At 42.8% G+C, this 13,550-nt stretch overlaps 2 protein-coding genes across 12 annotated transcripts in view; one reads left to right on the top strand and one right to left on the bottom strand.

Moving 5' to 3' along the window:
• LOC121296848 (armadillo repeat protein deleted in velo-cardio-facial syndrome homolog) overlaps window positions 1-6,637 on the top strand; it is a 131,511-nt gene extending 124,874 nt beyond the window's left edge. For 8 of the 10 annotated variants that reach the window (XM_041222702.1, XM_041222710.1, XM_041222712.1 and 5 more), the window contains 7 exons: window positions 1,342-1,534; window positions 1,814-1,925; window positions 2,247-2,337; window positions 2,925-2,978; window positions 3,965-4,056; window positions 4,878-4,990; window positions 6,508-6,637. In XM_041222702.1, coding sequence (XP_041078636.1) covers window positions 1,342-1,534; window positions 1,814-1,925; window positions 2,247-2,337; window positions 2,925-2,978; window positions 3,965-4,056; window positions 4,878-4,979 — 644 coding nt within the window. In that variant the 3' untranslated portion in view covers window positions 4,980-4,990; window positions 6,508-6,637. The remainder of the gene's footprint in view (window positions 1-1,341; window positions 1,535-1,813; window positions 1,926-2,246; window positions 2,338-2,924; window positions 2,979-3,964; window positions 4,057-4,877; window positions 4,991-6,507) is intronic. The other 2 variants (XM_041222706.1, XM_041222707.1) reach the window with 2 other exon arrangements.
• Window positions 6,638-10,231: 3,594 nt separating this feature from the next.
• LOC121297114 (catechol O-methyltransferase-like) lies at window positions 10,232-13,513 on the bottom strand. 2 transcript variants are annotated; one of them, XM_041223154.1, is made up of 5 exons: window positions 13,192-13,513; window positions 12,448-12,774; window positions 11,931-12,124; window positions 11,231-11,362; window positions 10,232-10,563 (listed from the first exon to the last, which is right to left on the bottom strand). In XM_041223154.1, exons 1-5 carry the CDS (start codon window positions 13,352-13,354, stop codon window positions 10,384-10,386), a joined length of 996 nt encoding a protein of 331 aa, XP_041079088.1. In that variant the 5' UTR covers window positions 13,355-13,513; the 3' UTR covers window positions 10,232-10,383. The 2 variants fall into 2 exon arrangements, with proteins under 2 accessions (XP_041079088.1, XP_041079089.1); XM_041223155.1 differs by having other exon boundaries at window positions 12,448-12,607; window positions 13,192-13,280.
• Between the last annotated feature and the right edge of the window lie 37 nt (window positions 13,514-13,550).

Raw genomic sequence — 13,550 nt, 5'->3', positions numbered from 1 at the left:
AGCGCCAGGTTACTCCTCCCAGGAAACACAGAGACCTGATAGGTACTGCAGGTTCCTTCCCTTACACTCTCTCTATCCTGTGCACAAAGGAGCGCCAGGTTACTCCTCCCAGGAAACACAGAGACCTGATAGGTACTGCAGGTTCCTTCCCTTACACTCTCTCTATCCTGTGCACAAAGGAGCGCCAGGTTACTCCTCCCAGGAAACACAGAGACCTGATAGGTACTGCAGGTTCCTTCCCTTACACTCTCTCTATCCTGTGCACAAAGGAGCGCCAGGTTACTCCTCCCAGGAAACACAGAGACCTGATAGGTACTGCAGGTTCCTTCCCTTACACTCTCTCTATCCTGTGCACAAAGGAGCGCCAGGTTACTCCTCCCAGGAAACACAGAGACCTGATAGGTACTGCAGGTTCCTTCCCTTACACTCTCTCTATCCTGTGCACAAAGGAGCGCCAGGTTACTCCTCCCAGGAAACACAGAGACCTGATAGGTACTGCAGGTTCCTTCCCTTACACTCTCTCTATCCTGTGCACAAAGGAGCGCCAGGTTACTCCTCCCAGGAAACACAGAGACCTGATAGGTACTGCTGGTTCCTTCCCTTACACTCTCTATATCCTGTGCACAAAGGAGCGCCAGGTTACTCCTCCCAGGAAACACAGAGACCTGATAGGTACTGCTGATTCCTTCCCTTACACTCTCTCTATCCTGTGCACAAAGGAGCGCCAGGTTACTCCTCCCAGGAAACACAGAGAACTGATAGGTACTGCAGGTTCCTTCCCTTACACTCTCTCTATCCTGTGCACAAAGGAGCGCCAGGTTACTCCTCCCAGGAAACACAGAGACCTGATAGGTACTGCAGGTTCCTTCCCTTACACTCTCTCTATCCTGTGCACAAAGGAGCGCCAGGTTACTCCTCCCAGGAAAATCCAACTGTATGCAGGTTACCCACCATAAGAAAAGAAACATGATGACAGAACATACAGTGCTGATGAACATGTGGACTCGATGCTTAGTGCAGCAGAGACCTTCAATGAAAAACAACCAGACAGACCAACGACAAGTCCTATGTGCGCTGCGCAGTTTCCTGCGCTGTATGGAGCTTAGCTGGTGTAGTTTGTTGTTTTATGAACCACCCTGAGCAGACGTGTCTGAACAAGGATAGCTCCTTGAATAAGTTTGAAGCTCATCAGGAATTAATGATGAATTTTACTGGAATTTAAAGTGACATGACGGTCCGGCCCCTAAGCATTGCCTTCAGTTAGTTGTCAGATAAGCTGCTTGCCCTCTGGTTATTCACGAGCTCCTGCTGTCCTTTCTCGTTTTGTTTGCTTCGATCCAGGCAGCTATGCCATGCGGGACCTGGTGAGTAACTTACCCAGCGGGCAGCAGAGACCAGCCAAGAACCTGGAGGAGGACACGGTGGTGGCCATTCTCAACACCACCCACGAGATTGTAACGGACAGCTCGGAAAATGCCAGGTCCCTGGTACAGGCACAGGCCATCGAGAAGCTTGTAGCCATCAACAAAACCAGGTGTGACCCTCCTTCTAACCATTGTCTTGTGAGTCCCAAGCACAGCCAGCTCTCCCGTGAGCGTTTGAATGCCTGCATAATTCAAATAGATTACTGACTAACTGCCCTGCACCTCATAGTTTATTGAACAAGCTATTGCATGTATTCTTGATGAGACAGCTGATGTGTCTTTGAATTGTGATCAAGCATTATAGATTATTCAGCTTAACTTCTGAACTGTGATAGACACCTGACCTGAGTTTTTTTTTCTTTTTTTTTAACGTGCTGATTTGAATGCAGCCAGTCTTCGAGAGAGACGAAGGCAGCCTCTCATGTTCTACAGACGGTGTGGAGCTACAAGGAGCTGAGGAACGCTCTGCACAAGGAAGGCTGGAACAAAACACATTTCCAGGTAACTGCCAAGTCTCTGGAGATAAAGCCTGGCTTGAGTCTTGTGGTGCTCTGTGTTCCACTGCAATGAAAAGGCATGACTTCTTTTAATGCAGTCAGAATATTACACTATATAAATACACTTTCTGTGATCTGTTTTGTGTTTTCCTTTTACTTGTCAATAAGATTATTTTGATTATTTGATCCCTTTTACTGGGTTATTTAACCTGAACTAAAGCGATCATTCATATGTGGCAGCATCATGTAGACTGCTAGCGTTTGTACATCAAGCAAGCTGTTAGTTTCCTAACCCTTTCCTGATTTCTATGCATTTTCCTCCTAGCCTGCAGCAGCTGCCCCTCCCAAAGGTTCAAAGAGTGGAGGGAAGCCCGGGTATGATGACAGCACTCTCCCATTGATGGAGAAGAACCAAGGTCAGTGCCGGGGATCAGTGCACCCTGCACATACACAGATACAAGCAAGAAGCAAACAGACTTTCTGAGGATAAACCAGTAACCTTTGCATTGAAGGAAAGAAAAAGCACATTGTATCAATGAAGAAGCCGGCATAGTGCATCAGTATGCCTTTCTTAAATACCTTACTGATCCTTACTGTCACTGTATATAGAAATCCAGCTGTAGCATCAAGCGAAAGAAACAAGGAAGCCTGGTAAGATGTGACATCTTCTTCACAAGGGAGTCCTGTGCACGACAGCATTGAAACATTCCACAACACAGGGGGTCTCATTCCCACCATGAATACTACTCTGCAAGCTCGCGAATAAAGAAATAAACTAAACTAAAATAATGTGTTAGTTTTAAAAACTACGTAGTTTAGTGAGAATTACCAATATTTTACTTTGACTTGCTCTTCATCTTAAACTAGTGTTACAATCAGAAGTAATCAACTTCACCATTTTTTGCATATCCCTTATACAAATCTATTCAGTCCCCACTGTTGGGTTTTCATGCCCCTGTGGATCGGATCAAGAGAATTCCTTTTGAAATGTAATACTTTGCAGGAAACAAGAAATCTGGCAGTGCTGATATGATACCAATGGATGAACTTGGGCCAGGTAAGTTAGAATTCGCACGCCTTGAAAACAGTGTTCAATACGGGAAATGGTTTAAAAAAAAGAAAGAAAGAAAGAAAAACCCACCCCACTAATACAGTAGCATTAAATACCATGTCAGATTACTCTAATCCTTTCAATACGTGGACAGCACTGACTGCTCCTTCTGGCCTGTGCAGAGGGCTTGGTTATGGGAATGACCGAAAGAATAAGGCATCGCCCTCCTGCCTGTGTCAGTAATGCAGCTCGGATATTAGACACACTTTTCTCATGTTTCTATTCATCTCTCTGTTGATGATCCCCCTGCCGCTGTCGCCAGGACGCTCCTGTAAACAAGATTTTTCACAAGCCTGTGGGCTCAAACAGCGTCAAAAGTGGGAAAGCGATTTTCACGAGTTACAAAGTTAAAAATTCAGCAGCTTCAGTTCCCTGTTTAAAACCCTCTCTGTGTGCACCTCTGGTTCAGATCATCCAGTCCTGAGAGCCTGTCCTGCACAGCCTCCGCTTGTCACTTCCCATCTCAGTCGGCAGAGGTCCACACACCAGCATGATTGACACTAAGTGGAATCGTGTTCATTAGTCTCTGCTCAGGGGGTGGGCCTCACTCACCACACCATTCTGAATCTCCCTGAGCAAAGTACAGGAGACGAGTGTTACAAGACAAACATACAAAAAAAAAAAAAAAAAAAAACTGTGCTTCCCTGAAAAACACCCTGCAACAGGGAAGCACATGTGCAGTCTCATACTTGTAGATGCAAGTTTCATCATTTTAGCTGAGAGTCGTATCTGGTTTGCATTTTCCAGGGAAATATTGGTGTGTTTTTACTTTCTAAATTTCTGCCAGTGATCCTGCTACGTTTTATATAGAAGTGCTTTAAAAAGCTTTGATAATAAATGTAGACACACGTTCTTCTCACTGAATTGATTAAGCTGGGAAGTGCCTGTCCTGCTTAGACAGGAGAGTGACAGACTCGTTCCTTCTGTTTCAGATGCATATTCAACGATTGATCACAGAGACAAAGAGAGCAGGTACAAGACTAGGGACGGATCGAGGGATGTGGCAGAAAGGGATCCTTTAAAGGTAACACAGCACCAATCTGTTTTGAAAAAAAAAGATAATAATTCAGTTCAAGTGAGGTCAGGATTAAAGAGAGTGGATTTACAAACAAACTCCTTGTTAATACATTTTGTGTTTGTTTAGTAGCAAGTTTGGTGTTGATATACAAAAGCACAGAGACTGCAGTTTAAACACACCAGGGCTGATTAAAGCAGGCATTCACAGCTGCTGTGAGCCGGGGCGAAGTGATAAGACAGGCTAGGGCGGAGAGAGCTCCATTCACTGCCCACGCCTACCTTATCAAACACAGCGAGGGAGATAGTAGCGATGCATTTGAAAACCCCCTCATGTAGCCGTTTCTGAATAAATTCCCTTGTGCTGCTAATGAGAGCGCGCTGCAGACTCTGTGACGCTCGTGGGACGCCCCTGCGGACGCATGTCACTGGAGCATTGAACGTGAGCTGTGTGCTTCTTCTAGTTGTTAATCATCTGCTGATTTTGAAGAGTTTCTTCCTCCCCCACTTCTTTCCTTCCTAATATAAATGACCTCCTGGACTTTGCGCATATCAATTGATTCCCAGCATGTCATATTAACGCTGTTCAGAATTATTTCAAATTTCAGCGGGAAAGGTTACTCGGGGTGTTGTGTGAGTGCTGCATGAACTACAATGTCTCGATTTATTTGCTTGGATTGGAGTAAAGTTCTAGTCATTTTTTTTTTATTGTATTGCTTTAATTGTGTGGACTAACCCCGGCTTCCTCTCCTCTCTGATGGTTGTTCTGCTCTTTTTGTTTTGTTCTTTTTAACTCTGTTTGGCTGTGAACCCATTTCCCTGTTGCTGCAGAATGACACAAATAGGAAAAACTTTATCAGGAGCAACAGGCCCAAAGTGAATCTGGTGGACGGGTTTGATACTGAACATCAGCCTGTTGACTCCTGGGTCTAATTGCATGCATGGTAGGTGTTCTTTGGTCCTGTGTCTGAGATAAGAATCTATTATTGTTATTTTAGTTTGATGTTCGTCGGACTGCTTAATCCAGAGATGTTGTCTAGAAGCCAGGCGTGTCTTTATATTAATAATCTGTTACCAAACCACTGGCTGCTTTCATTGTCGATCTAGTGTAGTGCAATCACACCGAAATGTGAAAAGTCAATCAAACTCAAATCCGTCATGTAAAACAGTCTTCATAATCCATAGGCTACCCTCCGGTAGTCTGTGTGTTCAGCATTTTGCAAACGTATCAACAGTTTTAGATTCTACCCAGATGAATGACAGTGTTTCATATAAAGGTACATTGTCAGTACTGTATACTGCTTCGTGCCAGTGTGCTGTGCATTGGGTTCCATTTTCTACATTGCACTTCTTTAGAATGTTCTTGCTAATCGAGAACTGTCAAGAGCATCATTAATAGCATGTTTATAGATTGTGTGTAACCGTCTAATATAATAGATCAATTGGCTAACCACAGGCTTAAAATAGATATTACAAATGCAGTTAGGCTGCAATTCTGACTTTCTGGCTCCTGCGAACTGCTCTGGTTTATCAGTTTTGATCTTGTCTGTTTGTTAAGGGCATTGATTAGCACACTCATTAACATCTTGCAAAGCGCTCCGAACTAAGATGCTGGAGGCGTCAATCCCTACATGCTTGATCCTCTGTGTTGTGCAACCCCAAGTGTCTTGTGTTGTCCTCCATCTGCTCTTCTGATCCCCCCCCCATGCCTGCTTCGCTTCCACTCCCTCCCCATCCCCATCCCAGATGCTCAGTGAAAAGGGAACAGTACGGTGGCGTGCGCAGGCAGGGTCTTTAAACACATGCAGGTATAGATCAGACAAGGTAACATGACTGCAGGAGATGGGTTTTAACATGACTAATCCGGCACTGTGCGGAAAGGTATACAAATCATTTTGGGAGGTTCTCTATTAACAGAGGGCAGGTAAGTAATATGGTTGTCACAGTTTTTATTTTTATAATTAAATAGTAAATTAGACAATCATTATTACTGATCGATTTTAGTAAATACATAAGAATAATATTGTTGTATTTAAAGTATTATGGATTTTCTTGTTACTGCATCCTGTAAAGCGATTTGTGATGGTGGTCCACTATGAAAGGCGCTATATAAAATATAGATTGATTGAATTTCCCGTAGAAAAGGGGGTAGGTGGTGTTTTTTTTTTTTTTTTTTTTTTTTAAGGCATTGTACAGTTAGCTCATAGTAAAATAGTCCAAGTGTATAACCTGCTCAGCTAAAGGAAACTTGGTGCAGATGTGACGAGCTCCTGGCATGTGCTTTCTCATTTCTTCATTTCATTTACACTGTGGTGTCATCATATATGGGAGCTGTAGTGGCTTGTTAGACTCGTGTTTCTCTCGTTCAATACCAGACTCATCAGAGCTGTGTTATACAAACAGCACTGCCACTGTCTGCTGACGACTCCTGTTTTTTTTTGTTTTTTGTTTTTTTTTGCAGGCTTAAATTAAAATTGCAATCCTGAATTTAAAAGAGGATCTCCTGTTTCACCACTGCCTTTCGACTTGGAGGTCATTTTCGTTGTGGACTTTTTTTAATCATTACATGAACTTACTGTGCTTTTCAACAACTGAAAACAAAACAAATCTTACGTACTACTCTCATATCAACATTCCCCCAGGCGTGGCGCCCCTGCCCCAGCACGAGCTCTCCCGGGACTGGTTGGATTCTGCAGTTTATCCAGAAGGTAGTTGGTGTCGAGTAAGAGAATAGAAGGTTTGATGGTGGGGACACAGCGGTTGTTTAATTGGGAAAAAAAAGGTCAAACTAAAAACTTTAACTGTGTTTTAGAACAGTCACAAGTGTTTAGTATTTTATTTTATTTTTTTAAGCAAAAAAAGTGTTACGTTCTTGCAGAGCGTATTGTGAGCAGACACCTGTCTAGAATGTGCTCTCCAAGAACACAAAAAAACGATTGAGTGTTTTTCACTTTGAGTTTTGGGATGGTTTCCTTTCCTATGTTTTCTAGTTTTGAAGAACGAGGGAGTGAATGTCGGTTTGATGGATTTGTAGGGGGAAGAATGTTTCTTTAGATTGGGTTTGGGGCTGGAAAGCACAAGGGTAGTAGAATCCTCTTAGAGAGTGTGCTAATGCGATCTACACAAAGCTTGCTTCATTGACGTTCTCCATGTAAAGAGGTTCACTGTGTTTTTAATTCACTGCGAGGTCAAGTGCAAGACATGACAGAGGTGTTCAAGCGTCCTTTGAACCAGGGCATCCAGCAATGAAGATCTCAGTGGCTAATCTGGGCCGAGGGAAGTGTGAAGTGCCACAGTGTAATGTGGATCGAATCTGTGTGGTTCTGCGTATCCCAGCAATGTTGTTGAGTAAACAAATCACAAACAGCATGCGTATGTGCTCTGAGGTCTTGGACTTGCTTAACCCTTTCTTCAAAGAAGACAGTGAAGCACCTGCTATGTTAACAGTTAACCCGGCTCTTCAGTGATTTCGCACATCTCTTAACAAGTCCAACTTTGCTTTGTATTAGTCTGTATAAAAAAAAAAATTTTGTGCATAAACAGTGTGCGATCGGGCGGGGCAGGGGAGGCAGGTTTCATCTCCCGTTGCCAAAAGGAACCTTTTAAAGCATTTTCTATTTTTTTTTTTTTTTGTTGGTTTTATAAATGTATATGAAGAAAACGTAATCCAAGCGTGTTCACTGGTGTTTCTGCATTGTGACGTGTGTGTCTGTACTACAGACCCTGGACTGCACAGCTTCAGTGGAAGAGACGTGGCGGAGTGCTGCTGCAAACCCATGGAGGAGCGCCGCTCACTCCTTCCTGTTTTGTAACAAGTAAAAAAATAAATAAATAAATTATATATATATATATATATATATATATATATATATATATATATATATATATATATATATATATATATATATTATATATATATAATATATATATGATATTATATAAAACTAATTTTCTACTTTTGTTTAAAATAAAAAAGAAAGAAAGAAAAAAGGAAGTAAATCCAGAAATTCCTAACCTGGTTTCCATATTGTTAGAAGTTCCAGTTTTAGATGCAGGGATAGACAGACCCCCCTTTTAACCAGCTTTCAGTGCAATGCCTTTCGCAAGAGAGGTATTAACAAGTACAATGATATATGAATTAATCACTCTGATTTTGATGCATCTTTTTAAAACCCTTTCAAGGAAGCATGAAAAAAAGTGAAATGTAATCTAATCTGTTCACTCTACTGCCATCTCTGTTGGTATTACTTGCGTTGAGTCATTGGGAGTAGCCAGAGGACGGAGGGCTAGTGACCTCAGTTTAAAGCAGGGCTTGCATTAGTTTAAGAAATAAAAAGACAACTGTTGCAGTTTTCAGTCTGGCACGTTGCCTTGGAAGGGATGCAGGTTCTGTGATCATTTCTCTTTACTACCCTAATGCAAGCCCTGCAGTGGCTGTGGGCTGCTCTGAGCCACACCCATCAGTAACAGTGATGAATGGAGCACACACTCTGCTCTCCAGGATCACTCTGGCTGATTCATACACTCATTTGCTTGTTCCTTCATCCACTCATTTAAACTGAGAATGGCACGTGCCTGCGTTTAAAGTAAGATTTCTTTACTATGTGATTTTTTTTTTTTTTTGAAAACCTTGTATTTTTTTAAATATACTACAAAGAAATATATTGCGAATGTAACAGTACTAAATTTGATTTTGAAATGAACAAATTACCCAGACTTAAAAAGAATAACAATACTTGTATAAGATGGCCGCATCTGTCTATCCCTAAGTGCTGTTTAGCAGTGTGTTACCAAAGGGCCTGCAGTAGTCTTTTTGTTTTTAAAGAAAAGGCCAGGGGGTTTGTTGCTGAATATATATTAAACTGTATTTTAACCATACTGATACAAAACTTGCTGTGAACGAACTTGAATGAACAACAGCTGAAGAAATGAATAACGAGCAAGACCTGCCGATGTAGATATCACTGATCAAAATCGTTTAATTAAAAGTAATTGTACTATTTAGTAGCAAATGTGTTTGTAACTATCATGTGCCTTAAACTTTTCATGGTAGATTAAAAATAACAATGTGTTTTATATAGTGTTACTCTTAGCGTTGTCGATGTAGTCTCTAGACAGCTGGGGCTTTGCATTGTACTACATTGTATTCTAACCCTGAGAAGCGTGCAAACAGGTGTGATTTAATAGAAGAGCAAGTGGGTTATGCTTTTGTAGGAATGGGAATTGACGCTACAGTGGCAGAATGGATCCGGTTCATTTCACTGATATCCTGCAGAGTTTTCAGCTTGTGTAAAAGAACGCAGGTCTGTAGAAATATCAATTTGGTGTGTTTTCAATAAACCATGCCTGGAAAGAACATGGAGAAAAAATGTGCTGCCGCTTCCTTTCTTTTTCAGGTGATTCGCTGTGTAAGAGTGGCGACCTCATGTGAAGATAGAACTCTTCTAGTCTTTATGTGGGGACGTCTGGAAGACTCAAAAGCATGACAGACGAATATGAAGATTCTGTATTTCATGAAAGGGTTAACTCTATATAAGTTCATTGATTTAACTTACTGAATAGTTGTGTTTTATTTCAAGTAGGTAGGCAACAGTCCTCCTAGACATTTTATAGACCAACTGACCTAGTCACCCGAGTGTCGTGCTCTGAATTCCTGATCAGACACACGCAGCAGCTCCATCACATTCCAGAGGCTGCTACGACCTTGAATTTTCCTCCCCATTCTTTGTTGTCTCTGCAGTGATGGTTTCCAACTACTGCAAAGCAAAGTGGTAAACCAACTTTGCATTCCCCGGTATCAATGGGAAAGGTCAACACAGCACTGCAGTGCTGGCAAATCGCTAGTTTACTGAACAAAATACACATCTTACTGTTTATTTCACTCTTTACTTGCATGTAAAATCTACTAGCGGCCAGGATCTGAAACGTGTTTAGGACTATAACATATTTGAAAATCATAACGATCAAATCTTTAAAAATAATGCTTTTGCTACACGAGAGATCAGGTCTTAATCTTTTAAAAAAGGGATTCCTCTACAGTCCAAACCCGCCTGACCTTCAGGACGACCGGCACCACTTTAGTTTAAGGATCTGTTATAAACCAGTGATGCATCTGATAAGCTTATGAACAATATTACATAGTTAGAGATTAAATCAGTACACTGTTAAAGCCTAAAACCCATCTATAGAAAGAAAAAAAAAACCTTTATTTGGCATCTGAGCTTTAGTAATGCTCCATTAAATTGTTAATGTAAAGAAGTATCACTCGTGTCTGGCAACAGTGAAAATGTTTAGCGCTGGATCATTAATGTGAAGTGAGCCCGGTGGCCCTGACGGTCTAGCCCTTGTACACAGCCTTCTCTACCCCGTCCTCGACGTCCAGGTACTCCAGGCGAGAGGGATAGAAGGTGCAGTCATACTTGGGGCTGCCGCGGACGTACTGCAGGAAGTCCGGGGCTCCAGGGAAGATGACGTTGTCTGCCACTATGACTGTTCCCTTTCTCAGCAAACCCAGTTCCTGGGGGAGAGGGGGCATTGTTAATTAGAATGCACGCAGTTTTATTGAGGGTATTTGAAACACTGGCAGAAAAGGGTAAGAGAAGCTGTTCTTTTGTGTTGTTACTACAAGGATTGAAATACATTGCCTAGTATTTGAAGCCAGGCTTTACGAAGAGCTTTGTAAATGACACCTCATCTATTGGCCTCTAGGCTATGTCAAGCTCGTATTAAATGGCAATGCAGTGGGATCAGTGACCCTGCATTGAAAGAATAAAGCTCTGCAGGAGGCTGAACTGTTGGTCCTTCCTTCTGTTCCAGCTCCATGTGAAAGATGAATGAAGACTATGTACAGTAAGAGCTGCAGGCAGCGTAGCACAATAGAGCCTGGCAGTAACGCTAAAGAACTGACCAGCTTCTTCCCAGTCATACCCCTGGGCTGCTAATCTATTATTTAACAGCTCGGTCACTGAACAAGAACCAACTTGTAAAAAAATTAAACTTGAGAATAAAAGGCCTTTCCCACCAAAGCAATATGATAGACTGACAGGAAGGGGAAGCAATTTGTCTTCTGGTGTATTAAGAGATCATCACTGGATGAAAAAGCACAGGGTGAATACCACATTCCCATGGAATCCAGTGGATGAAGCGCAGGCACCGGAGGTACACAGAGAAGTCATATAGCTCACCTCCATAAGCTTGGTGTCGGGGAGGTACCTGTCCTTCCAGTGGTCGATGAAGATGAAATCCACAGTGTCCACCTCGTGCTTCTTCTGCAGCTGCTGGATCACCTCCTCAGAGGGGCCCTCGAGAATCTGCACCTGCAGTGAGGGAAGGAGGCAGCGCACTCAGAGGAGCTGTTAAACTGAGGGAACACTGAGCCACTCTATGGCTTAAAACTTGTTTTCAGGAGACTATGTTTCAGGCCACTGCATGACACACCAGGGGAGACAGGGTTTCAAGCAACAGTTCCTGAAAAAGTGTCTTTGTGTTCTCTCAGCTGTAGAAGCGATCAGTATACCGTGCTGTACGATACAAGTACATATCAATAGCAGTCAGGAAGTGAAGCAGGTGAAAATCAGCTTGTGCATCACACAGCATCCTACTAGATTATTATAATCTACAGTTAAATAACTTTACAAACTATTAACGTTTCTGATGGCTGTAGTTCATGAATATTAGAGTCTACTGGTATATATTGTATATATTAAGAGCAAACGCATGACATCACTGAAACATTGCGAAGCAGTACAGTACCATTAAAAGGTTTTCCAGTATTAACATGCTTCTGATATCATCAGTAATTCTCACTTACTAATGCTAAGTATCCATAACTTCTAAACACTCAATCACAAAGGTACAGCTAGAAGAAAGTACTGTACTAGTTACCTTATCCTTCACCCCAGCAAACTCCAGGATCTGGCGTGCAATACCTGCGTTGTCTCTGTTGAACTCCACAGTGAGGATCTGAGCGCCCTGTTTGAGCAGACGAGCCATTCTGAGGGCAGAGTACCCACAGTAGGTGCCCAGCTCCAGCACGAGGGAGGGGCTAGCTTCCTGCAAGGCTCTGTCCAGGATTAAACCTGGGGAAGGCATTGCAGAGTTAAACACGCTCACCACAGTGGCCCGAGTTTCCATTTCTGAGTTGAACACAGCAGGTGTTACCAATCACTTTACTGTCTTACTGAATTCCCTGCTGTCCAGTTCGTGCTGCTATTCCACCCTTGAGAGTTCTCAATTGCTTTTAAACAGTCTTGGTTTTTAAATAAAACCCCTTTAAAGCCTGAACTGCCCCAGTGAACATGGCGTTATATGGTAACCCTAGATGTAACACAAGGCACAACTGGACTAATTGCTGGGAGTGTAAGTCCAGCAGCAGGCTGTCTGACCACACCACACCACCCACCTTTCTCATCGCCCACGTTCATGGCCCACTCCTGCTGACTGCAGTACTTGTCAATGGCATTCAGCACACTGGTGGGGTCCCCTGGCACGGCATGCTTCAGCACAAAATCCAGGATCCTCTGCTCCTTGCTTCTGCCGCTGAAAAGGCTCTTCATGTAGCCCTGAAGGTAAATGTGCCACATCAGGTAGGCGCCTCTGTGGTGCAGAAGCAGAGCCACGACCGCCAGCAGTACCAGGCCAGCGAGCCCGGCTGCAAGGAGGGCTGTGTAGAACTCCATCAGAAACGATTTTAAAACCGAGGCTCGTTTTGAGGGTTCGTACTGCAGATCTTTAAAACAAACAAGACACAAGGTGGCGCACGACTGCATGTGTTTTTTGTAATATAGGGAATTCAGTACATGTATCCTAAATCATCTTATACAACTTGCACCTCTCAAACAGAAGAAAATCTAAAAAATGAACATCAAAAACGACTTCTCTAAACGAGTCCAGTCCCTAACAGAACTGTATGCTCTGTGTAACTTCAACATAGACATTTTCTGCTGTCCTAGTATCACATCCGATATCTCTCTCTTTGCTGTTGTTGCAAAACTGAACTTTGACGTTCAAGATATTCTGACGCTCTGTTTTAGTTAGGGTAAAGCGGAACGCTGCCAGTTCAATTCTAGCTATAGTTTAAATGTAAGTATACAATGTAACTGTACAAAAGTCCGTCTAATGAAAGTTGCAGGAAAGCGCAGTTTACCTTTGCTTGTGCCCGTGTTGTGGTTTGCTCTTGGAACGAGGTGAGTCAGGCACGGTTTTTGGCTTCGAAGCGGAAAGGGTGTTTCTCTGCTGGGTGGCGTGAGTTGATTGTGTGCCTGAGCCAGTCTGGTCAGGTTACTCCACTCCGCTCCCAACACACACATGTGCAGCCAGTAAACCCGCACTTGTGGGGACGAGAGACTACCAGGGCCAAACTATGTTTAATCTACTCAGTTCTGCTCAGTAGCAACAGTTGTTCAGAACCGATGTGTTCAGTTTAAAAAAAACAAAACAACAACAAAAAAAAAAAAAAACCAGAAAGGGACACAGTTGAACCTTAGGTTTGACTACATGCTTTTA

Source organism: Polyodon spathula, chromosome 22 (genome assembly GCF_017654505.1).
Source record: "Polyodon spathula isolate WHYD16114869_AA chromosome 22, ASM1765450v1, whole genome shotgun sequence".
NCBI lineage: Eukaryota > Metazoa > Chordata > Actinopteri > Acipenseriformes > Polyodontidae > Polyodon > Polyodon spathula.
The sequence above is the reverse complement of the archived record's forward strand: the minus strand, read 5'-3'. Positions and strand labels throughout refer to the sequence as shown.

Bases quoted from the DNA above. Each gene is read 5' to 3' on its own strand.
- LOC121297114 (XM_041223154.1), bottom strand. From the start codon at position 13,354: ATGTGTGTGTTGGGAGCGGAGTGGAGTAACCTGACCAGACTGGCTCAG. The intron at 12,775-13,191 runs GTAAACTGCGCT...TTTGTTTTAAAG, and splicing joins CAACACGGGCACAAGCAAAG to ATCTGCAGTACGAACCCTCA. The intron at 10,564-11,230 runs GTGAGCTATATG...CCTCTCCCCCAG, and splicing joins CCGACACCAAGCTTATGGAG to GAACTGGGTTTGCTGAGAAA.